This window comes from Lepidochelys olivacea (assembly GCF_965140295.1).
Source record: "Lepidochelys olivacea isolate rLepOli2 genome assembly, chromosome: 5".
In the NCBI taxonomy this organism is placed as follows: domain Eukaryota; kingdom Metazoa; phylum Chordata; order Testudines; family Cheloniidae; genus Lepidochelys; species Lepidochelys olivacea.
The window spans coordinates 69716170-69743202 of record NC_140415.1 but is presented as its reverse complement, the minus strand read 5'-3'; the positions used below and the strand labels follow the sequence as shown (position 1 = coordinate 69743202).

The window sequence follows — 27033 nt, the reverse complement described above, 5'->3', positions numbered from 1 at the left end:
AGTGGAATGGAAAAACTGTTATCATCATCATAGGATATGACCACATCATCTGGTTTTTTCCCCCCAAATACAGAACAGAAATATTTACAGAAGACTTCTGCATTAGTATTGATAATTCTACCACTGTACCAATACCCTTGTTTGCTTCTTTTTTGTTCCAAATATACTTTTAAAAACTTCTTACTATCCTTAACAACTCTGCTAACCATCGATTTCTTATTGTTTTCATTTCCATCCCTTTTCAATTTTCAAAAATACCCAGTGGAAACTAACAAAAATGTACTAAACGTTAAGTGTATGTTATCTGCTATGTAAAGTAATAACTATTTACAAAACGTTAATTCTGCTGTTAGAACACAATAAGGTAGAGAACTGTTTCGGTGACAACTACCAGGCAGAAAGAGAAGAACCGAAAAACGCTTTGAGTAGGCTGGCTACTTATGCCCTCAGTCTTAGAATGCTGAACTCAAAGGTACGCACTTGGCCCTCATCAACTACTGTTCAAAAAACACTCAGATGCTGCAAGACTAGGCACACATCTCCCACAAGTGGGCCCTATAGAGACAATGTCACAAGGCAAATCTGATTCACATCTCTCAACTTCTCATTTTCTTTTACTTTTATCTTCATTGTCTTATTACTTAATCTTATTTTATTTTCACATGCCTAAATCACTGATATTCTTGTATTAGTTTATTCATATTTATTACTAACTTAGGCTCCTATCTTGCAATTGGCTCCTTGCAAGATGGTGGACCACTGACCCCATATTGAACCCCACCACCAACTGCAGGATCACAGCCTTATTCATTAACATCCTGATTGTTACTGCAAGATGGCTGCATGCAGTTTCTAATGTTTTCTTTGACATCCAAAAGTATTTTAGCATCAGTATTCTTTACATTTCTATGGCAATTTCCACAAGCTCAGAAAGTTTTCAATGTCACTGTGAAGTTTTGTCAGTCAATACCAAACAGGCTAATATATTACCATCAATATTACCTTTGTAAAATTTTTCAGTAGTAACCATCAACAGCAAATATATAATTTAATTCAGTTTACAAAAAAAAGTATAGTTAACTGCAGTCGTGACCACTGAACTCAAATTCTGTTTTCGAGGGAGCAAATAGCTTATTTTTTATTTCTGATTTCCTTGGTGGTATTATTCTCTACACACCACACCTAGAGAACATCCACGTCTTCACACAGATCTATTATTATTAGTCTACATAAATCTCTCTCAGCAAACTTCAAAAACTCATGAATAAGAGGTCAAAGATTTTAGAAAGTTAAAATACACTGTGTGGTTAAAAAGGCCTTTTCATTATTTAAGCCCTTGGATATGTATTCTCTGAGGTTACTCAGAGGCCTTTTACATACTCCAGTTGTTGCACCAATAATAAATTGAAGAACATAAAGTGCAGTTTTCTCAAAACATGAGAAATAAATATAAATGAGGAGCTTTTCCATTTCAAAAAAATCACTCACAGATATCTTTTTAATGCCTTTGGTCTTTCTAATTTATATTCTATTATTTCTATGTCATCATAATTCTGAGCATGTAGTTAGTCTACATAAAACTGGACGTGGGACAGGTCTTTTGTGGCACAAATAAAATTGTTCCCTTCAAGGACAATGTAACAGAAGGTGAACACTAATTTAGCTGATTTGGCAAAGGAGGATAAACACTTGTGAAAAAAAATAGTAAGAACAAAATATTATAGCATGATTTTCTTTTGTTATGCTTTCTCTGGTATTCAACTTTCACTTTCTAAATGGGTTATTACATGGACAGCAATTTACATAAAAAGATTAAAGCTTACATAAATGTCTAAGATTGCTTCACTGCTCTAAGGGAAAGACTGGAGAGGAATTCTGTCAAGATGTCAAATGAATTTTAAGGAAATGATCAAATGTACTTTGCAGAGGTTGCACAATGCAGAGTACACCATCCAACAGTTCGTGTCCGAGTACTCGTGCTGTTTCCTAAAATAAGCATGCTTGAAGCTTCTTCACTGTCCCATAATGGTATGAAACCCAGGTCATAGCTCCAAAATGATTAAAGGAAAAAGGAGAGCACACAAAGAAAAGTGACTACTTTTACTAATTCTGAAGCTTTACAATTCTTTTTTTCATAATTGATTTTGAACCTGTAACTAAGTTTTGATTAGAATCGGAGCGGAGGGTGGGGAAGTTATGTAGAGCCAATATATCTGCAATTATTTTTTAATGCATTAAAATTCTCTGTATACTCATTAACAGTTTTGTTCAACATTTACTACAGTATTGTCTTCCTGTCTGGACATGCTGAACTGGAAGTACTTTAAAAAATGTATTAAAAGTTGTCTAGTTTCACAAAGTTTTTGTAACTCTTGGTGGCTAAGAAACCACTTTCTAAATTCTTGCAATCATACACATCAATGAACCACAATATATATAGCACATGCCTTCTACATCAACAGTGCACTAGACGAGCTATTTATCATTGTGACACTGGAAGACCAGGTACCAGCTCATGACAAAGTCCCCATGCCTCAAATGAATATTGACAAATACTCAACTGAAATCAGTCTGGCTCACTTGTGTGTTAGTATTGTTAGAACAGGTATTAGAATTACAAGAATGTGTTTAGACTTGATTGACTTCTTGTAAGTTGCTACATGCATTAATCTCACTTTAAGGTAAAATTTCACCATTGGTATTAGAGTAGCAGCCGTGTTAGTCTGTATTTGCAAAAAGAAAAAGAGTACTTGTGGCACCTTAGAGACTAACAAATTTATTTGAGCATAAGCTTTCGTGAGCTACTGCTCACTTCATCGGATGCATTCAGTGGAAAATACAGTGTGGAGATTTATATACACACAGAACATGAAAAAATGGGTGTTATCATACACATTGTAAGGAGAGTGATCACTTAAGATGTGCTATTACCAGCAGGAGAGCCGGGGCGGGGGGGGGAACCTTTTGTAGTGATAATCAAGGTGGGCCATTTCCAGCAGTTAACAAGAACGTCTGAGGAACGGCGGCGATGGGGGTGCGGTGGGGTGGGGAATAAACATGGGGAAATAGTTTTACTTTGTGTAATGACACATCCACTCCCAGTCTCTAGTCAAGCCTGAGTTAATTGTATCCAGTTTGCAAATGAATTCCAATTCAGCAGTCTCTCGGAGTCTGGTTTTGAAGTCCTTTTGTTGTAATATTGCGACTTTTAGGTCAGAGATCAAGTGACCAGAGAGACTGTGTTCTCCGACTGGTTTATGAACGTTATAATTCTTGACATCTGATTTGTGTCCATTTATTCTTTTATGTAGAGACTGTCCAGTTTGAACAATGTACATGGCAGAGGGGCATTGCTGGCACATGATGGCATATATCACACTGGTAGATGTGCAGGTGAACGAGCCTCTGACAGTGTGGCTGATGTGATTAGGCCCTATGATGGTGTCCCCTGAACAGATATATGGATACAGTTGGCAATGGGCTTTGTTGCAAGGATAGTTTCCTGGGTTAGTGGTTCTTTGGTGTCGTGTGTGGTTGCTGGTGAGTATTTGCTTCAGGTTGGGGGGCTGTCTGTAGGCAAGGACTGGCCTGTCTCCCAAGATTTGTGAGAGTGATGGGTCGTCCTTCAGGATAGGTTGTAGATCCTTGATGATGCATTGGAGAGGTTTTAGTTGGGGGCTGAAGGTGACGGCTAGTGGCGTTCTGTTATTTTCTTTGTTGGGCCTGTCCTGTAGTAGGTGACTTCTGGGAACTCTTCTGGCTCTGTCAGTCTGTTTCCTCACTTCAGCAGGTGGGTATTGTAGTTGTAAGAATGCTTGATAGAGATCTTGTAGGTGTTTGTTTCTGTCTGAGGGGTTGGAGCAAATGCGGTTGTATCGTAGAGCTTGGCTGTAGACAATGGATCGTGTGGTGTTGTCTCGGTGAAAGCTGGAGGCATGTAGGTAGGAATAGCAGTCAGTAGGTTTCCGGTATAGGGTGGTGTTTTTGTGACCACTGTTTATTAGCACCGTAGTGTCCATGAAGTGGATCTCTTGTGTGGACTGGAAATTGTTGAAATCATGGTGGAATTTGTCAACGGCTTCTTTTCCATGGGTCCAGATGATAAAGATGTCATCAATATAGCGCAAGTAGAGTAGGGGCGTTAGGGGACGAGAGCTGAGGAAGCGTTGTTCTAAGTCAGCCATAAAAATGTTGGCATACTGTGGGGCCATGCGGGTACCCATAGCAGTGCCGCTGATTTGAAGGTGTACATTGTCCCCAAATGTAAAATAGTTATGGGTAAGGACAAAGTCACAAAGTTCAGCCACCAGGTTTGCCGTGACATTATCGGGGATACTGTTCCTGACGGCTTGTAGTCCATCTTTGTGTGGAATGTTGGTGTAGAGGGCTTCTACATCCATAGTGGCCAGGATGGTGTTTTCAGGAAGATCACCGATGGATTGTAGTTTCCTCAGGAAGTCAGTGGTGTCTCGAAGATAGCTGGGAGTGCTGGTAGCGTAAGGCCTGAGGAGGGAGTCTACATAGCCAGACAATCCTGCTGTCAGGGTGCCAATGCCTGAGATGATGGGGCATCCAGGATTTCCAGGTTTATGCATCTTGGGTAGCAGATAGAATACCCCAGGTTGGGGTTCCAGGGGTGTGTGTGCACATTTGTTCTTGTGCTTTTTCACGGAGTTTCTTGAGCAAATGCTGTAGTTTCTTTTGGTAACCCTCAGTGGGATCAGAGGGTAATGGTATTGTAAGCTTCTGTAACTATAAAAGTCACCACACAAGAGAGACTAACTACTGTGAAGTGTCCATCTGCAACCAAAAGCGTTATGTCCTGCCCAACAGGGAAGGCCTTTTACACTAGATAGACTACTGTGGGATGTTAAAGAGAACAATACCCCCTCTACCCGCTCACCCCACGGAGAGGAGTCATGCAAGTGGATTCTTCGCATCAGTTGAGCTTGCAGCTCAGAGCACATGGAAGGAGGGGATTAAAAAACCTCTAAAAAGAAGGAACTGGATTTCTGTGCTGCTTGGACTCTGGGGGTCGAGGTTTCTAGGCATAAGCAAAAGATTCCCAGCTGCTTAGCCCTAAGGACAGAGAGCTTGCTTATTACAGAAGCTTTGATTACTCTTTGAAACTTAAGATTGTAACTCATTTATGTATCTATGTTTACCTGCTTTAACCTTGTAACTAACTCTCATTTCTTTTTCCTATTTAATAAATTTGTACATAGTTTATTACAGGATAGGCTATGAACACTGTCTTTGGTGTGAGATCTAAGGTGCAACTGACCTGGGACAAGTGACTGGTCCTTTGGGACTGGGAGTAACCTGAATATTGCTGTGATTCTTGGATGGAAGGATCATCCATCGCTAAGGTAGGTTCACCTGGGTGGCGAGACTGATCAGAATATCACAGGGGGCTGTCTGTGACTTCATATTAAGGCTGTTATAGTGCCTAAGGAGTTTATACTTGGTAACTGGTTGGTGAAATCGAACTCTCAGAACTCACAGCCAAGTTGGGGTTTGTGTCCTAGTTCTTAACAGTCTGCCCTCAGATTGGTACTCAAGCTCCTCAGTAACACCAGATGACTTGACAATCATCTTTTTCCAGCAGTGGCTACGCAGCTGTGTCAGAAAAGGGTGTGTTGTGGCAAGATTATAAATCCCCTGTGAACTGATATCAACATCAGCTGGTATAATACTGCATTTTTTGTAAACTGAAAGATGTTTAAGAAATGTCTATGAAAAAACTGCAAAGTTCCTAGTCACTTCAGACTGTCTTCAAAATTTTAAAAATATTTTAATATTTTCTTATTGTTTAAAGCATTAAAGTTGTATTGTCTGCCAGGACACAACCCACCATTCAAAACAAAATAAACTTTTATAGCCCGTCTGATGACTTGCAGCTCTAAAAATTTTATATACAGTTTGGTTTCGTAAAAAGTTCCATTGACAATTAATTGCTAAATCTCAGAAAAGAGCCCCTTAATCATATATTGGACTACTATTGGTAAACAGTACTTCATGTCCCCTCGATTATGGAATTATGAGAGAACTGCTAACTTTTGTATGAGTATTCCGAAGTGCTCTAATGTCATCTATGTTTGGAGTGTAATTTGCTGATAGATAGTAACATCCTTCTTCAACTGTGGCATCAGAACTGGACACGGTATTCCAGTAGCACCAGTGCCAAACGCAACAGTAAAATAACCTCTCCTCTCAATTGAGATTACTATTTACGCATTCCAGGATCACATTAGCTCTTTTGGCCACAATGTCCCATTGGGAGCTAATGTTCAACTGATTATTCACTATGACCCCTAAATCATTTTCAGAGTCATTGCTTTCCATGACAGAGTCCTCCATCCTCTAATACAGCCTACAGAGTTTGTTCCTCAATGTATACATTTACACTTAGCCACATGAAAACACATATTGTTGGCTTGTACCCAATTTACTACACAATCCAGATTGTGCTGAATCAGTGACCTGTCCTCTTCATTATTTACCACTCCCTCAATTTGTGTGTCATCTGCAAACTTTATCAGTAATGACTGTTTTCTTCCAGGTCAATGATAAAAATGTAAAATAGCGTAGACCAAAAACCAATCCTTGCAGGACCCCACTGGAAACGCACCCACTTGATAACAATTCCCTATTTACAATTATATTTCGAAACCTATCAGGCAGCCAGTTGTTAATACATTTAATGTGTGCCATGTTAATTTTATATCTTTCTAGATTTTTTATCAAAATGTCCAGCGGTACCAAGTCAAACACCTTACAGAAGTATACTATGTCAATACTATAATGTTTATCACCCAAATTTATAATTTCATTTAAAACAAGATATCAAATTAGTTTGACAGGATCTATTTTCCATAAACCCATGTTGATTTGCATTAATTACACTACCCTACTTTAATTCTTCATTAATCAGATCTCTTATCAGCTGCTCCGTTATCTTGCCTGGCACATCCTGAGGTCCCTTTTTAAAAACTGGCACAACATTAGCTTTCTTTCAGTCTCCTAGAATTTCCCGAGTGTTACAAGAATTATTGAAAATTTACATTAACAGTCCTCCAAGCTCCGCATCCAGCTCTTTTAAAACTCTTAGATGCAAGTTATCCAGACCTGCTGATTTAAAAATGTAAATTGTCGTTTCTTTTTAAACATCCTCCAGAGATATCAGTGAATGGAAAGAGTGTCGTCAACACCATATGATGAGACTATACAATCTGTTTTTCCCCAAATACCAGTACAGAAATATTTACTGAACACCTTTTCCGCATTATTACTGATAATTCTACCATGTTCCTCTAGTAATGGACCAATACCATTGTCAAGATTCTTTGTGTTCTTAATATATTTTTAGAACTCCTTCTTATTGCTTTTAACTCTATCAGCCATAGATGTCTCATGGTGTAACTTGCTTCCCTTATCAACATTCCACAATTCCTAACTTCTGATTTACATTTATTATTACCAACTTTCCCTTTCTTCAATTAGTTTTTTATCTCACACACACACAGATATTACATACAGTGTATCTGTGCGCGTGATCTGCCATCATGACTAGTAAACATCTGGGGAATAATCTGAGTGCTACAAAAAGGCCAGAAGGCAAGAATTTGCATAGGTAGTGGCTCTTATCAATGAAGAAACAAGGATATATTTAGTTAGCCAGTCTGATATTGCTGGATGGAGTAAAGTGATCAATACCAAAACCCTTCAAGACTTCTCTTGAACCTCATTAATTATTGGAAAAACCAGGAGTCAGGTATCTGAAGAAATAATGAAATCTTTGCTGAAGCTACCATCCTCTGCCTTCTTGGTGCCAGCAGGTACTGATGTTTAGATTAGCCACATCTTTCTAGCAGAATGCAACAAGCTCCACTGATGAATAAGGTTATCTTCCCCTTCTCCTGGGTCTCCAAAATAGAAAAAGAGACAATAAGTCTTTCCTGAACTATGGCACTCTTCAGTTCGAAAAACTCCGCTATTTGAACTAGCAACTTCTGAAACGATCTACAATCATCAGGAAGCTACACCAATGCAGATATTAAGGACACCAGCGGAAGATACCGTACTTTCCTTAACAGTAGCAAAAGACTGGTTGATATCATCCTCTGCTTCATGCCTATCTACCTTGGATAAGTAATTATGAATGCTATCCAACAGCAAAGAAAGATGGACAGTTTAAGAACCAAAGAGGAACTGACACCATGTACTAGATGGAAGCAAATCAGAACAAAGGAAGTCACATTTTCATCACAAGAGACCTGATAGGTACAAGGGACCTGGGACTGCCTTTGTGACCACCGAGTAATCAAAAACCAAGTCCTCCAAGAATAGGTCAGTAGGTCTCTGAAACAGAAACTAGCACCATGAAAATCCCTGCCACCAAAATTGCCTTGGTAGCAACAGACGCAAGCAACAAAGTCATCTTTTTTGACACTGGAAATACAGGACAGAGTGTTCCACTGACTTTGCACTGAATGATGGTAACAGACCCTGCACCAAAAGTTTCTGCTCTCTCATGTTAGGAAGCTCAGAGTTTGAAAACAGCCAACTTTATGCCTTCACAGGAGTAGGCCCTTGACTTGAGTACAGATCTAAGGGCCTAGCTTTCAGTCATTCTGATATTAGGAAAGACTGCAGTCAAGCGTGCTTGTCTTTTGGTGTCTGAGGCATAATAAATTAAACACAAGGAAAAATGACTGAATAATGGCTGTCACCAAGGCACACCAGACAATGTGTAAGTGCATCCATCTCCAGGAAGGCTAAGGGGTATGAGATATACTGCTTAAATTGTTTCACTGCACACTGGTCTGTGGGATTCAGACCAGATATGATGAACCGAGAACATGCAGGAGCTGATTTGGGAATGCAACTGTACAACAGCACAGAAACTAGACAACAACTTTTTAAACAATATACAATTACTAGTAAGAACTAGAACATTTACTAACACTACTAAAATATACTACTACTACAAGAAAACAAACCAAGACTCCAGGAACAGAAGGAAGTTGCCTATGCCCACAGCTAGCCACACAAAAGGAGGAACTGAGATGACTGGGGACTGCACAAACCTTTATAATCTCAAAGAAGAATTTTAATTATTCTTCAGTGTGTACTCACAAACAGTAGAGCTTTTTATTGTAGGATTGCTCACAAAGTGTAACAGCTGTCATAGCTCTTTTCCGATTCAAAAGTGCGTAGATACTACAATGATGAGTACAATACAAACCAGAAAATACAGAAACTATACAAGCATTAAATATCTGAAACAAATAGATAAAGAATTACAACAATGATCTCGCAAACACTGAAGAAAAAAAGATATAATTTTGGGCTCTTCAGTCTTAACAATACCCCTTTAAACCACGCAGGTCAGTCTGAATACAATTACTTAAACTTCTAAAATGAAATAATAAGCTTTGTCATGTAATTTAGATTTTATGTACATTACAATACTCTTCAATTCTGCAAACACTAAGAACAGTTCCCTAGAACATGTTGTATTGTTTTCTTCCTACTTGCACCAGTTGCTTCTAAAACCTTAATTTCTAAATTTAAAGCACTCTCTGAAACAGGCTAAACAAGTACATCAAGAAGAACAGAAGGAACCTCTATTTACATAGCAACTTCAATAAATGTTGAAATTACTTAGGAGTTAAATAGAACAGACACATGACTTCACATCTAAACTAGACAGTGCAACTGAGGTCAAGTGTTAATGTGTTTTCAATAATTTTAGATCCATTCTACTGAGCAGTTATAAAAGAAGGTAAAATTATAATCATACATGTGTCTTTGTCTTGAACTATACCTTTCTCTAAGGTTCCTTCCCCACTCTGAACTCTAGGGTACAGATGTGGGGACCTGCATGAAAAACCCCCTAAGCTTATTTTTACCAGCTTAGGTTAAAAATTCCCCAAGGTACAAACTATTTTAACTTTGGCCCTGGACTTTATTGCTGCCACCACCAAGCATCTAACAAACATAACAGGGAAAGAGCCCACTTGGAAACGTCTTTCCCCCCAAAATCCCCCCAAGCCCTACACCCCCTTTCCTGGGGAAGGCTTGATAAAAATCCTCACCAAAAATCCTCAGTTTCTCTAGAAGGCCTGTCTTTTAATTATGACTTGACCTAAGTCTGCCATATAAATTCACAAATGCCTAAACCACTGAATCTTCATAAGAGAAATCAAGAGTGTATTCATCTAGAACAGGAATGAGTAGCAATATGCATTTAAGACTGCAAGTTGTGACAGAAAGAAAGGCTCCCAACACAAAATTTAACCCATCCCTTCAAATTTTTTCAGCGCACACAGGCAAATATAAAAAATAAATTCTTGTTGCGAGCAAAAACAGAAAAATGCTTTACTTTCTTACGACTGGTATGGCAAAAGATCTGAGATTATGGTTTAGGAAAGTGATCCTGAATTATACATTGTTATGATTTCTATACGTTTTGTAAAATGACAAAGTTGCTTTCCAAATGTCTGAAACGGATTATTTTTCTGACTAAGCACAATTGGCTACTTCAGAACTACGTTAAGAGTTGAAATGGAAAGATTTAGTTCTTAATTATACAGGGTTGGTTGATGTGTGGATACGAAAGACTAGCTACTGGAAGGAAATATGGAGATTGTTAGCTCTCTCAGATTGTGCTTAGCTGATAAGGTCTCAGCTGGAGTATTTGTCCCCTCTTCTGGGTGCCACATTCCAGGCAAGAGGTAGACAAATTGGAGAAAGTCCAGAGGGGAGCAACAAAAATGATTAAAGGTTTAGAAAACATGACCTATGAGGAAAGATTGAAAAAAACTGGGTTTAGTTAGTGTGGAAAAGACTGAAAGGGGACATAACAGTTTTCAAGTACATAAAAGGTTGTTACAAGGAGGAGGGTGAAAAATTGTTCTCGTTAACCTCCGAGGACTCGACAATAAGCAAGGAACTTAAACTGAAACAAGGGAGGTTTAGGTTAGACATTCAGGAAATTTTTCCTGACTGTCAGGATAGTTAGGCACTGGAATAAATTCGCTAGGGAGGTTGAAGAATCTCCATCATGGAAGGTTTTTAAGAACAAGTTAGACAAACACCTGTCAGGAATGGTCTAGTTATTATATAGTCCTACCGTGAGTGCAGGAGACTGGACCAGATGACATCTTGAGGTCTCTTCCAGTCTACACGTCTATGATTCTATGACTATGTAGGCCTTTTCTTGTATGTATAGTGCTTTATGAGGTTTCTTGTTTCCTTCTATTCAACAATGGTTTCTTGACTATAAGGTGAAGTTCAATTTCAAATTTTGATTGAAATAATGTTGCATTTAAGACTGGAGAAAGGAAGAAATACTTAGATCTGGTTTTCAATGTGCATCAGTGTCTTCAAGCTATAAACAGGAATAATTACCATTAAAACAGTTCTTGTTGGAAGAACAGGCTGACCCAGAGGCAGATTTGAGTAGATGGGCTTCCTTATTACGGTACTTGTTCCCCTGGACCCAATCGTCCAGTAAACACTGGATTAGTTACATCATACTCTTTTTATCTACATTAGTACGTAAATTTCTACATTTATTACAACACCCCCAAAACCCTTATGGAGTAATATGGACGCCCATACAATGAATATTAATAACCCTCTACTGAATATAATTATCCCCGCCCGATTACTATTTACCTCATTAGCATATTCTACCGATAAGTTTTACTTTGAAGATACACCTCTTTGCTACAATTGCAGTCATGAACTCCTTGGATCAGCAGTTTGCAGGAAGGGAGAAAGGGGCCATGACCCCAAACTTGCCTGTGCAGCTGGGCTATTATGGCCGCCCGAATCGAATCAACAGACCGCCTACCCGATTCAATGGTTACCCCTAGGAAGGTTACTGAGGGTAGGACCAGCTGAACTTTTCCTCCATTCACCTTTAGTACTGCTTCCCCAAGACCCCTAACTACTTCTCAGATAGCCGCAGCCACCTCCTCCTTTCCCATCCCCAAATGAGAATGTCATCCACATACTGAATACATCGCTGGCTTATGGGCCCCAATGCATCCAGAACCCACTTGAGCTCCTGGTGAAACAGGGTGGGGGCATTACTGTACCCTTGGGGCAGAACCCGCCATTGGAATTGAGACCCTTGCCAAGTGAAGGCAGTCTTCCGCGGCTGTCCTGGGCCAGAGGAATGGACCAGAATCCATTGGACACATCTAGCACAGAAAACCACTGATCCCCTGATTGAATTCGGGCAATCATTTCAGGCAGGCATGCCACTAGTGGTGCGAGGAGCGGGGTGACTCGGTTTACTTCCCAGTAATCAATGGTTAGCCTCCAGGACTCATCTGGTTTACGTACAGGCCATAAGGGGGCATTAGCTTTAAATGCTCCGTTGTAATGGAGAGATCCTGAATAGCCGCTTGAGGAATGGGGTACTGCTTTACTGCTGGAGGAGCTCCCCCGTCTATACTCACTAAAGTTTGGAGCTGCCCAGCATCCAGACTGTCCATTTCCCATCCCGGCAGGTCCTCCCAACCCAAGTGAATGATTCCCGATTCTGGCCCTTTTGCTACACTGCTTACCAACCCGAGGGGGATCACCTGATCATTCCCATTAGGAATGGACCACAGTTGGCGGTTACACAGATCAATGACCACATGCTTTAAAACTGGGTACCCCTATGATATTGAGATGGACATTGGGGCCAACCACCCAGGGAGCGGAATCAAAAGGCTCTGCCTTGGACAGCCAGAGTATCCCGTCCTGTTCAATTGCCCAATTTTGGCCTCTCATGGCGTCTCCAAACAATATTTCCTGGCCCCGTTCCTGGGCAGGACCGTGTGCCAGATTTAAGCTTGATCCGGAATCAAAAAGGTAGGTCCCTTCAGGCCCACCATTCAGCTGCCCCTGGATTACCGGGCAGCTGAACTGGTCCACGGAGAGAGACCAGCTCTGAGGACTGGCCTGAGGGCTCCCCTAGTCAATGGCCACCACCGCACAGCCCAGGCATGCCTGCATTTAAAGCATGTCTCCCTCTGGGCGAAATTATTGGCTTGGCAACTGGAGCAGGGCCAGTCTCCTTTCCTTGCTACAGGGCTGGGCTTAGAGCCTGAGGAAGTTGGGCAACCGGGCTGGGACCTTTGGGGCTTTGGCCCACGCTCCCTGAGGAGGGCATCAAGGCCCTCCTCCAAGGGCTGGATCTGGGCAGAGGTATCCTTACCCGTGGGTCCATTTTGAGATGTAAGGGTTTCTCGGGCCATATTCTGCCGTGCGTACGGAGAGGCCCTTTCTACTAATGCAGGCAGGATGGCTGCCTGGAAGGGTCCTGCCTGCAACTCCAGCCAATTGTGGAGTTGGGGGCTAAGGCACTGCAGCCAAGCATCGAGAAGGGCTGCTCTCCGACCAGCCCCAAGGGGTAATAACCATTTGTCTTCAAGGTCCCCAAATACCCGAACCCAGACCTGGATGCGGGAGATGGCAGCGTGCAGGTGTTCCCCGGTATAGGGTTTAACTTAACCAAGCCTGCTGTTAGGGAATACACCCCGAAAAGAATACGGGCTGTGTCCAGGACAATCATTCAACAATCCTTACCCTGGAGGCCCACAGCCGCTGCCAAGGGGCCCAACAGCATCTCCCAGGCTAAAATCAAATCACTACCAAAATACTGGTACAGCTGGCTTTCTATTCGCTCTAGCCATTGCAGGAAAGCATTCCATTCTTGGGGCGGGGGGCCCAATTCTCGGTATAGGCTCTCCCTGTCTCCTTCGGACATGGAGGTGATGGTAACCTCTTGCCGGACAGTGGGGCCACCGTCCCCCGCATTTAGAGCCTGGGGTGGTACTTGAATACCGGACCGGCGCAGGAGTTCTGTCACCTCATCTTTTGCAGCCTGGTCCTCCTTTGCCATCCTGACCATAGTTCGTGTCATGACAGGGTAGATGGAATTTATTGAGGAATTAGGATCTTCATAGGCAGGAGGGGTGGAGGGTGCAGGAGGGGCAGAAAGGGTGGTGGGGGGTAAATAGGGGCCGGGGGAAAAGAATTCTGCTTTAAGGCATCTACTTGTCCCTTCAGGGCCAGGTTCTCAGACTTAAGATGATTAAGATCATCCATGCAATTCTCAGCCATTCTGACTGCTAGCACACTGTGATGATTTACCATGCGCTGCTGTAGAGTTTCCACTTTGCAGTATCCACGGTATGCATCCGATGAAGTGAGCTGTAGCTCACGAAAGCTCATGCTCAAATAAATTGGTTAGTCTCTAAGGTGCCACAAGTACTTCTTTTCTTTTTGCGAATACAGACAGTAACACGGCTGTTACTCTGAAACCTGACACTTTGCTTTTAAGATCCTTAACCTCCTCCCATAAACCTGACAGACCCTCACACACAGCCTGCAACAAAACAACCTTTTTCTTATTCTGGGAGCATTTGGACGCTAGAGCAGCTTCCACCCACCCCTGGATGGCTAGCCAATCCTGATGGGCCGCATAAGGACCCCCCCATTTCCCTACCAATTTATTAATAAATTCCTTAACCAGGGCTACAGTAAAGGGCCCATTAAACTTACTCATCGAATCCATGGTGAGACGTGGTGATCAGGCACAATTCTCCCCTGGGATCCTGTTCGTGACGCCAGATGTATGAGCGTTCATATTACTCCATAAGGGTTTTGGGGATGTTGTAATAAATGTAGAAATTTACATACTAATGTAGATAAAGAGAATGATGTAACTAATCTAGTACTTACTGGACAATTGCGTCCAGGGGAACAAGTACCGAAATAAAGAAGCCCATCTACTCAAATCCCCCTCTGGGTCAGCCTGTTCTTCTTCCAACTGTTCTCCCAAACTTTGTAAAGATACTATTGTTTAAAAGAACGCTCTTTTCCTTCCGAACACTTTTATATGCAACACAGCTTCATGGAGAAGGAAACCAATGTCATGGTCTATGGCAGGGATCAGCAACCTTTGGCACGCGGCCCGCTAGGGTAAGCCCCCTGGCTGGCCGGCCAGTTTGTTTACCCGCAGCGTCTGCAGGTTCTGCCGATCATGGCTCCCACTGGCCATGGTTCGCTGCTCCAGGCCAATGGGTGCTGCGGGAAGCAGCGTGGGCCAAGGGATGTGCTGGCCGCCGCTTCCCACAGCGCCCATTGGCCTGTAGCAGTGAACCACGGCCAGCGGGAGCCCTATCGGCCGAACCTGCGGACGCAGCAGGTAAACAAACTGGCCGGCCAGCCAGGGGGCTTACCCTAGTGGGCCGCGTGCCAAAGGTTGCCAATCCCTGGTCTATGGGTTACTGAGCCAGAAACAGATTCTACCTGGAAGGTCCAAAAAAAAAGAGGGAAGAGAAGAATGAAGTATAAGAAAGCTTTGTCAGACTCAGAATGACATCCTTCCAGAAGGATGGTATGTGGGTACTTGTGATGCAGACCCTTGAGAGTGAGGAGTGTGTGTTAATTGGGATGAATTTTCAGCGCTCAAACAAAAAGACTGTAAACAGCTCAGGAAGCTGCAGAGTAATGAGCAATAATGAGTTAATAGTTAAGTGTTTCGGAAGCTGGAGTAATCACTTAAGAGGAACAGAGGAGTCTGCTATCTTGAAGCACTAACTGAATGAGATAGTTCTGATTAACCTACAAACTGCTTAACATTTCATTCGTAATTGCAAAAATCATGGTTTAAAAGGTTAAATGAAATGCAGCAAAATCTTCTACTTAACAAAATACACAGGATATATGCATACCTTAACAACAGGATTCAGCAGAACTACACCTGATTTCTTAGTAATTACTTGTTTTGTTGTGTAATGATGGTCTATAAGCTGAGGAATAGTTGGAAACCCAGTTCCTTCAAATCGGTACTGATTCTGTAAGGGGGAAAAAAATTCAGTTTCAGAACAGCTCCAATGAGGAAATGCAAAAGACGCAATTAGCAACAATTATCCACGAATAACTAGAAACAGAAAAGTTTAATTTCATAGGATTAAATCTTGGTCTCATCCAAGTCAATCCAAAAACTTCCAGCGACTTCAATGGGACCATAATGTGGGTCATAATAACTAGAAAAAATATCTATTCATTCAATTAGTTTATCATAATAAAATAAACAGATCTCAACTCTTAAATCAAAACTAGAAAGAAGGAAGTCCTTGTGATTCAACAGATGGCACAGTAACAGTGACTTTGAGACATATTAAATATGAAAAGGATATGCAATAAAATATTACCAACTTAAAGAACAAAAACCATTTATTTTAAGACAACACCGAAACATGTAAAATAAGGATGTACTGCAAAAAATATCTTTGAAAATCTAGTAAACACAGGGTAAATTTCAGCTCTCTAGCGCAGAAACAAAGCTTGAGGAACAGGGGCCAAATCTTAATTCACCATGTAATGTAGTCCCAGGCAATGTGTGATAAAAGTGATGAATGATTCACTGGCACACACAGAATAAAAATTTTGGTGGGTCTTAAATAAATAAATAATAATGTGTGACCAGCCATCTTCAATAGTACTTAGGATAAAAACCCAGCCATCTCCATACTTCAGAAATGCTGAGTGAGATGAAAGGCATTTTTGCCTCCCTGCACTTCCATCCCTCTCTTTTTTTCTTATCTGTCTCTCTCTTTTTCATTTTAAATATTAAAAAAGTCCCTGCTGTGGCTACTGTAACTCTCTTGCCATCATGCAGGAACTGTGTAGATTCTTTTACAAGCTGTACTTCCTATCACAGAACGTCAGGAAGCATTGTATCTGTAGGTGCGGAGAAAGAATGCAAGTGACATAGGTACACTAGTGGCTGGAAGGGCAATGACAAAAGATTTAGAAAATTCTTTGGGAAAAAACCTGTACTGCTCAGTTCAGCCTCTTACAGTCCTGAATTCTGCACAGGATTTCAGTGACTAGTATATGGGTTAGGCTATTTGTGCCCATATAAATGCATGTTTTTCTTCATTTATTCCCTACTCAGCTCTTTCTACAGCACAAACATTGCCATAAACAATGTGGCCATAAACATTTAGTACAAGTAAAGCCAAGGACTGGAATAGTAAAAGTGATCTAAATTGAGATTCAGGTTCAGGGCAAAGAAAATTAAATAATACTGCTAAAGAATTGTTTTTAATTTACAATATTTTGCAAGTGCACTCAGTATACTAGGGCTCTTATGGAAAATGACTTTTTGGGAACTACAATAAGTGCCTGCCAAGTTATCATCATTTTTTAGGCAAGGAAAGATAACAGGCCAGTTTGAACATATGAACATTCTCTTTGTATCTGTCCACTGCTCCCTGCCGCTCATCAAACATAAGCTGCTTGTCTTTATTTTCAAGGCCCTTCATGGTGTACCCACCCCCTATATATCATCTCTCATTCACTGTCAAAATGTTGATGCTGGTCATCCCATGATGTCCACCTCTGTTGTTTCAAGCAAGCACCTTCATGCTTTTTCCTATGCCGCCCTCACACTTGGTAAGTGCTAAACAGCCACTATTTTCCTTCAAATCCCTCCTGAAAACTCACTTCCTGTGATGCTTACGGATAAACAGTTAGGCTGCTGGTATGCAGAAATCACTGCCTCGTATGCTGACCAATATTGTTGCATTGTTTCTTTGTTACTCCTGCCAATCTTTCTATTCGTAACTGTGTGTTTTTTCCTATCTTATATGGAGGTTGTAAGCTCTTTGGGGCAGGAACCATTTTTAATTCTGTTGGTACAGTGCCTGCCACATTGGGGTCCTGGTCCATTACTAGGGCTCCTAAGCGCTACAGTAATACAAATAATTGAGAAGAATTTGAAAACTGATTAACACTGAATGACAGCAATGGATTTAGATGCTTAATAATAGTAATTCTTATTCATATTCACAGGGTTAAACTGATGACCAAATTTGGACTCAGGAAGGAATTTTTCACCAAGACTTAATGGAAAGGAACTTGAACTTCCTTTATGCAAGTATCATGGAACAGGCAACATTCATTACAACTAGGAGGTATATTCCCAGATCCATCAATTTCTTTATCAGAAATTTAGTCATCAGCACTTTTGAGCATTGGAACCGTTTTTCTATTATTATTATTATTATTTACTATTCGTATTGCAGTAGCTCCTAGGAGACCCATTCATGGACCACTGTGAAAACATGTAACAAAAACTGCACTGTAAAAATATGTAACAAAAACTGGCCCTGCCCCAAAGTGCTTACAATAAATTAATTGCTTAAATGGATTTAAGAATTTAAACTCAGACACCAAAGTCTGAAAGTTTTCAGTATAAAATATTATTTTTTATAAGAAGTTTGCACCCATTAGCCAAAAGAGGTGCTCCTATATTAACAGGTTATTCTAAGAGCATATCATCCACTGAGGAGGATAAATGGCCTCTGTAATTAACTGCAATACATTCTCTGTTTTCCATACTTTAAAAAATATATATATTTTGGACCCTATACATTCAACATTGTTTTCTTCAGGAAATATTTAAATTTATAAAAAATGTACACACATTTCTTAAAAGTTCAGTTTTAGTTAAAAACAAATGAGCAATTCTTATTTGTTTTTCACAGATTGGCTGACAAAATTGATTAGTCAACCGCTGCATCTCACTAGTTCAACATTTCAAAACATTGGTCAAATCAAACAGGCTATTTAAACAGCTGGACCACTGTCACAACAGCTGTACACTGCACTACTATTCTAGAGGCTTGGAATCAGAGGAAAATTCACATCAACGGAGACCAGGCTTGTCAATGATATGAGACAATCGTGATGTTGGTTACACAATGGGATGGAGGTTTCAGCCTCATGCTTTTATTCATGTGTAGTCGCAACTGGGGAGTCTAAGAATCAAATCTGACAGCTGTTCCTGAAGAGACATACCCCAGGCCCTTCCACTGAGAAACAATACCACACAGAAACAACTATTCCAGTAAGGGATGGCAGGTGAAACTGGAGTGAAAATGCAAGGAGATAGTCTTATCCAAGAATAAATAAATAGGAAATAACTTAGATCTCTGGGGATTGTGCACACAAAACTAGGAAAATCCATGTAGTTTTGAAAATGTCTTGTGCTTATTTTTTTTAATCTATCATTTGAAATGTATGTTACCAAAGAGAAGCAAAATAAAAAAAAACAGTTTGTGTCATGCTCATTTGTATCCTATTTGTGAAACCAGACATATGAATATATATGTAACAAGTGATCACATGCCCTTTTCTGATAGGAAACATCAAGAAAACTGGCACTGGAACAATACACGAGTCCTAGAAAAAGTGACACTGAAAAAGTAAAAATGACAGGATTGTGATATTGATGCAAGGGAAAATATTTTTCTCATTTGTGTTGCTTCCACTGTTTTGTAAGTTTCTGAAATTTCTTCAGGCAATGTATCTCTATACTTGTGTGGTATTAAGTATTTAAGTTTGGGGTAGTGGGGAGAGAACATGAAAGTGAGAGATGCTGTGCAGTATTCTCTACATCTATAAAACTGGTAAAAGCCAGGAAATTTTATGTGAGTGCATCCAACAGTTAAATAATTCTTTGTAAAGGAATCTGGTGGAGTTGGCAGCTAAAATATAACTACCCTGCTATATATCATTGCAAGACTTTCAACAGCATATTTTTGGATGGTTTTTTATGGAACTATCTTTTACCAAGTCCAGCTCTGATGCAAAACTCGGTCAATAAAAACTTCTCTGGATTTTCCCAGTAGCCATTATACTTTTCTATTCTCTTTAATACCCATGCCTTATTAGATGGAGGACTTAGTAGCACTCTGTCTTCCAATAGAAGAGTGTGGCTAGCTTCTTCTGAGACCAACACTAAGCCAAAATTGTCAATGAAACAAAAACCAGGAGATCCTGAAACAGAGTCAACCCAATCCATAAACAAGCCAATGTTTGGTCACAGCCTTGGGAGTGAGAGCCTTGAAACCAAATCTCCATCTTGACAACAATTATCAGCTTAACTCCAGTACAGAACAAAGTTATGAGAGTAATTGTTTTAACTTTTGGTTAAAAGACGACATTTTTCTTTTCCAATCTATCATATTCTATAACGTGATATTTACCTAAATTTGTACAATAAATTCACTGGTTACAATTTAGTGTATGTTCCACATAAAGGCCAACACTAGTAGATACAAATTTACTGACATGAGAAAAAGGTCAACTCATCCTTGGTCTAAATTTAGAGATTACAGTTTGAGAAAACATCTCATGACTTTCCCCAAGCCCACAGAGACTGGCTGTGAAACATTTAAAACTAAAAGATTTTAACTAAAAATTTAGCATCTCAAACACCACTTGGTTGTAGCCCTGGGATGAAATCCTAACCCTGCTGAAGTCAAAGGGGCCAAGGTTTCACCCCAGAGTCTAACAGAAATCATGATAAACTACTAGCCATCTAGCTGAAATAACTGTATTATGAATACTAAAAATAAGTTATTTTGATATAGAACTTATTTTAATGCAAGACAGCATCTGGCTTATAGCGTCTTATGTAAAGGTTTCATATTTCAGCTATAATATTTGCGGTTACTGCAAGAAGGCTCAAAAATACCAGTTAAAATATTTATTTTCAAATACTTTTCAGAGTACATATAAGTGATTGTCACTGTATTAACTTTCACTTTGCTGTACGAATTATTTCTAAAGCAAAATAGTGTTAAACTGGAAAGATCTGCAAGGGACTATGAAAATTATTTAGTGCAAGTATATGGCTGACCTCTTTTATTACGGCATTATCCCAAAATGAAGAATTAGATGAGGTCCACTGACTTTCTGTGGATTATATGAAGGTTTCTGAGTCATTGTTGCCACAGTCTCTGTTTATATAGGGTCAGTTAATTGTTTAGCTGAAGCTACAGCTGGGATTTCAGAACAAAACAAAACAAAAAAAGATTTCTGTCCTATTCCCAAAGGCCCAAATTAATCTCAGGTGGTATCATCTAATTCCAGGCTTATGAATGTAACATGCTATAAGAAAAGACAAAAACAGAAGTCCTGGAACATGGAAAGTTTGGCACTGTGCAATGAACACTGAGGAATAGTCACTCAATACAAAATACCTTATTTGCCCCAAAATTGCCTGCTACATTAACTTTCTACATTCCTTGATTATTTCAACATCTGACCAGCCCACACTCTCATTGCTGTAAGGTGCACATTTGAAAGTGTGTGTTACGCAGCTTAATATATTTCAAACTATCATTGAACTCTAGGGGAAAGCTTGAATCCTATAGTGCATGTTGTGCAGCCCTCCCTAGTGCTAACTATCTGCACCTAGTTCCTCCCCTGTGGTGCAAAATCAAGTTTCTTTTCTGTACTTCTTGGGAAAACTATTTACTTACCTCCTTTGTAAAGTGCTTTAAGATCTACTGGTGAAAAACACTACAAGATCTAGGTAATAGTATTATTTATGTATAAGGGGTCAGATGATTTTTGACTTGTGGATAAATGCTAATTTCAAGCTATTTACTATGATCAGAGCAATATTTATTACACATAACTTATAAACTGCATGTGCACACAAGAATACAAATTCATATTTCTCTCTCTCTCTCAGTCTACTGGTTCCAGAGTCCTGTTCAGCCCTGGTCTACAGTAAGGGGGGGGCAGAGATCGATCTAAGTTACGCATCTTCAGCTACATGAATAACGTAGCTGAAGTCAACGTACTTAGACCTACTCACCGTGGTGTCTTCACTATGGTGAGTCAACTGCTGCTGCTCCCCCGTCGTCTCTGCCTGAGCCTCTCGTGGTGGTGAGTACAGGAGTCGACGGGAGAATGCTCAGGGGTTGATTTATTGTGTTTAAACTACCCGCCGATCCAGCAGGTAGCGTAGACATACCCTCAGATTTTTTAAGGCCTAGTCTACACTGTGAAATTAGGTCAGTATAACTACGCTGCTCATGTGTGTGAAAAATCCACATCCCTGATACCGTTGCCAATTTTGGTTGGACATATTCCTGGAACTTTCATCAATTATATAATCTTTAATTAAAGATTAATCTTTAATTCCTGGAGACTTCAATGCAATCCTGGAGGGTTATCAACCCTAATCCCTGAGCAACACAGTTAATCCGACCTAACCCCCGGTGTAGACAGTGCTAGGTCAAAGAGAGAAGTCTCCTGTCAACCTAGCTACGACCTCTCAGGGAGGTAAATTAGGTCAATAGGAGATAGTGTCTTTACTGCAGTGTTTTGAGTGTAGACAATCCCTAAATTACATCATTTTTAAGTCCTAGTGGAGTATCATCTGAGATCTCAAGAAACTATAAAGCAACCCTAGATCAAAGGGTTTAGCACATGCTTAATACTGATGGGTCAGGGCCAGGGCGCTCAGCACCTTTGGGATTAAGCACACCTTCTTTATATAGAGGTATGCTCAGTTTTAAAGCATTTATTTTCTTATTTAGGACTTGAAAACACACTCCAGAATATCACTGGCTATATCAAATTATGGTAAAGTAGAATTAATGTTTGTGACCAGATTTCCTCCTACTGGAAAACTCCTTGTATAGATATATTAACAATAACCAAAATGACACCTTCCCAATAAGTGATCTTCCACCACCTCTCCTACCTTTAGATGGGTCTAATGAAATTATTGAGCCCATTAAAATAGACATAACTTAACAAATTGGGGAGTGCAACAGGTAAAAAAAAAATTCAAAAGAAAGAAAAGAAATGCATTAGCTAAACTGATTTTTATGACAAACTGCTCAAATTCGCCATTTTTTCCATAAATAATATTCATATAAGAATAATGGAAGATATCTTGTCCTTTTCTCCCCAACAGCTCCCTCCTACAGAACTTTTGTGGTTCTGCTCAGCTAAAGAGAACAGGATTCCTGTGTCTATGTAGGGTGTGTGCGGCTCCTAGGCAGCACGGATCTCAATTCACAGCAGCACATAGGAGACCGAACAAATCTTTTGCTATGTAAACTTTCCCATCCACGGGGAGGCTACTGTGGGCCTGGAGTTTATTTAACCTTCTCTTATGGTTTGTTAGGCTGTTTTTGTTTATGGAAATTGCCTTAGCTATTTTTGAGTTTGAAAAGGGAAAAATAAACTGTACAAAAAATTCGTCTTAGAGCAGAGATCAACTACGTAAAATTTCAGCCCCAAGAGTGAATGTTTCAGAAAATTATGACCATGTGAAAAGAGGGGGTTACATTGACATTGCTTTGGAACCTGAGCTATCATAGCACTATCAAGCACCAACTCTAAAAAAAAGGAGTGGGAGAATAAAAAAAGATAAATTGTACATATATAATACATTTAAATAATTAGTAACTTCAGAAATTTAAACATTTATAGAAGTAATTTTCTGCTTTCTAACAAAGAATAAAAACCATGGAATAACCTCATATCTTTCTTTTATTCTTAAAAATATTTCACTAACATTGTTTTTTAAAATTTCAGCATCTAACTCAACACGGGAAATCAGAGATTACCATATTTTTTTTTAACAGATTTCATACTGGCCTTTCCATATGAGAAGACTAAAAACCTACTTCATAGTAATTCTCATAGTTTTATCCATAGTAATGAATGCCTTTTATTCTGAACTACTTATCTAAAATAATTCTTCAGTTAAATACAAGCTGCCTGACATGAAATAAACATTCAGTACTACATCAGAGACGTACATCAGCATATTGTATGATAAAGTGTCTCCGTTGTCCATCTGAAAACACAGAAAGGACATATTCACCAGGTTTCCCGTGGCTCTCTCGCACCAAGAAGTCTCCTTGCTGCTTTAACAGCTCCTGGGCTTCTATTCTTGGAATTGCACCATGATACCAATCTTGCTCTGCCAATGGTTTCTCGCTGGTTGATATTACATCAAAGAACTTTAAAAAATATAAAGGAAAAGAAGTTAGCATACTGTAACCCATTTTCCATGTTTTGTCTTTTCATGAAATCCATGATAGACTCTGACAAATACTTTCACACTTCTCTTCAATTGTCTGTTTTCATTAGACAATTGAAGTGATACATCTATTCTCAGAATCAAAGTAACTGAACACTTTTTTTAACTATGCTTTTTTAAAAATAGAGGCATATGTATATATGAAAGCTCAGTACAGATTTCTGAAAATACAGACAAAAGGAATATCAATAGTACTATCAAGACAATTTCATTTTTACTTTTAAAAAAACCTCTTTCTTGGCTGAATTATCTTTCTCACTCTCAAACTTCCTTGAAATGGTGTTAAGCTTTGAAATGAAATATTTCCTTACTCACTGAGAAAGGGGTTAGGAATTTATGAGACATTATGGGTGGAATTTTCAAAAGCACTTGCATTGACTGAGCTCTAGGTTCACCGATTTTGAATTACCCCCCACAAAAGCCTGTAAACAAGTAGCAGCATTAGGAACCAAGTTTTTCCAGGAGTCTCTCAGCATATGTCCAGTGTGACCAGCCATTTGATAGCATCGTCATCAGCCAGGTGAAGAGCCGGTAGTTATTTAGTATTTGTATTGCAATTGAACACTGAGGCCTCGCCCCATTGTACTTGTGAATTTAATCAGGAATTCTGAGGTAAGACACAAGAATTATTTTTATAGGTTGCAACTGGAGTATGACTTGAGCTTTTTAAAAATTTATCTTTGTAATTTATGTATTTATTTATTTAGTATGTGCTAGAATAGGTTGTTGTTGGTTTTACAATAAAGTCTAGTTTTCAATAATCAGGTCAGACCTATTTGTTAGGGCAAAACTGTGCAACTCCATGCTGGTGAGCACTTACACGAGCAGTCCCAATTAAATCATGCAAGTGCTTGCTATTACAAGGTGGACTGTTCGTTTTAAATTAGGAACTCCGTTTTGTTTTGTGTGTGGAACATATGTCTAAACTTGCCAAGGAAAGCCCTGCTCAGGAAAGGTGTTTGACACCTTGTTGAAAGACCATCATGGAGACCCATCTAGACCTAATTAAGTCTGAAAGTCTCAACTACTGGCCCATGAGCATGGAACAATGATTTTTCTACACACAGAGCTACAGGAAGGACATGCAGGACTGGGGAAGGGGCCTGGATCAACCCAGTGGAGCATATGGCAAGGAGCGAGCACCTCCACTTAAGAGGGGGCACTGCTCTGTTCAGGATGCCAACTATCCCCACATGTAAAGAGATCTTGCTGGAGACAGAGGGTGGGCAGGAGGGACTCTATCAGCCTGAAATGCTGACAAACATCAAACTCACAGAAGGGGCAAGATCAGACATGGGAAGGGTGCATTCTTAGGGATTTTTGTTGTTTTCAAAGATGTGCAATTTTAAAGTAATCTTAAAGTAAAATTTCTGCAGCTAAGAAATAAAGTCCTTTGCTATGCACGTGTTCCCTTGCCTTCCTGACATGTCCCAAAAAGGGTTAAACTAGAAGTCCAGAATGCCCACAACCTAGGTGGAGTTCTAGGGAAGTGTGTGTAAGCGACTGGGAAGGCTTGAAAGGCTCAGAAACTAATCTTGGGGTCTAGGGCGGCTGCAGATACAGAGCCCCAGAAGGTCTGAGCTCTGGGAATATATCCTATAGACCCAGAGCTAGAAACAATTACTAGATTCTACCCAGACAGTTTAGAAGGATGTGGGACCCAGCAATTAGGTCCATTCACAAGAGATTGGAGATTGTAGAGAGGGGAAGGTAGCCAGGTTGTAACACTTACCACATGAGTAAGGGTGACATAATCTAGCCTTTAGTGAATAGAGAATGAATTCGTCACCCGATTCTTTTGTAAAGGACCCATTAGCAAACAAAGAAAAATACAGAAATACCTTCCAGGAGATCATATTTTCGTCCTTATTTTTAATATTTCCATTCGAAAGCAGTTAAAACCCAAGATCAAATTTCTCCATCATTATTAAAATTCAATAACACCAAAGTTATTCTCCTTTGAAATTACCTACATATAAAATAAACTTTTCAAATTACTAAGAAAAAAATTCGTATAAAAGGTTAAATTAGTTCAGTTTTTGTGAAAGATGCTGGGATTGACTGCCCAAAAGAGTGAGACAACACTGAATGTTCACAGAAAAGCTGCAGAATACTGTCAAGGCAGCAAAATCTTATGCACACTACCTCAGTGCTACTCTGGAGAGAACTTCTCGAGTGGTATTAGATCGAGAGGTTTCAATACATAATCACTTCATGGCCTTCCTGTTGAAATGTACAATAAAAGGTGTCATTTGTGATGGACTCTGTAATGTGGACACTAGTTCACTAAGAAGGAAACAAACAGACTAAGCCACACAGCTTAGTTTACAGAACACAAACAAGCAAGTCTTCAGATGGTAACAGTTTCTCACTTCCAACTTGCGTCATGTCTGAATCAATGTCCATGACTGTATCATTACCTGTCCCCAGCATAAAATAGCTTAAGAGTACTTTTTTGACATAGAGAAGATTTAGGGGAAAGAAAATGGGAACAGGTTAAGCGTTTTTTTTTTCTTTTCTTTTTCTTTCTAAGAACTTGCATTGTACTTAGATAACATTTGGAAAAAAACTGTTTAAATTTTTGTCGGGTGTTTGTCAGGTTTGAAGGCTTTGTCGGGTGTTTCTCTCAAATTTCACATAATGTTTTAGTATTCATTCTGTGGTCATTTTAGCTGAAGCATGAATTATCAATTAAGTATTTCTTCACAGAAAATAAATGAAATCTAAATCAATAAATGATGGTGCTTTTTATGTTATATAAATTATATAACTTCTGCATGAACAAACCCCCCCACTCAATAATTTTATTGTATAAATTAAAGTACTATGTTTTAAATAAACAGGATATATGATCATATGCACTTCAAAATTGCTATTGAGGGGAATATGGTTACAGCCAAGAAAGAGTATCTAAGAAAGATGTATTGTCATTTTGACATTCATTGCAAATGAATTTATCACTCTAATCACTAAAACACTACATTTCTACTACCACTTTAGAGTTAGAAGAAAATTTTGCAGGATTTAATATGAACAGTTTAAACACAAAATATTGCCCTTTTAAAGACGGTAATTTCCTTTTCACTGTTTTC

The 27033-nt window shown here is 39.6% G+C and overlaps 1 protein-coding gene across 4 annotated transcripts in view; it reads right to left on the bottom strand.

The window, feature by feature from the left end:
• Positions 1-27033, bottom strand: part of FER (FER tyrosine kinase) — a 424757-nt gene that overhangs the window by 205860 nt on the left and 191864 nt on the right. For all 4 annotated transcript variants that reach the window (XM_084629253.1, XM_084629251.1, XM_084629254.1 and 1 more), the window contains 2 exons: positions 23658-23861; positions 15747-15869 (listed from right to left, as the gene is read on the bottom strand). In XM_084629253.1, coding sequence (XP_084485379.1) covers positions 15747-15869; positions 23658-23861 — 327 coding nt within the window. The remainder of the gene's footprint in view (positions 1-15746; positions 15870-23657; positions 23862-27033) is intronic.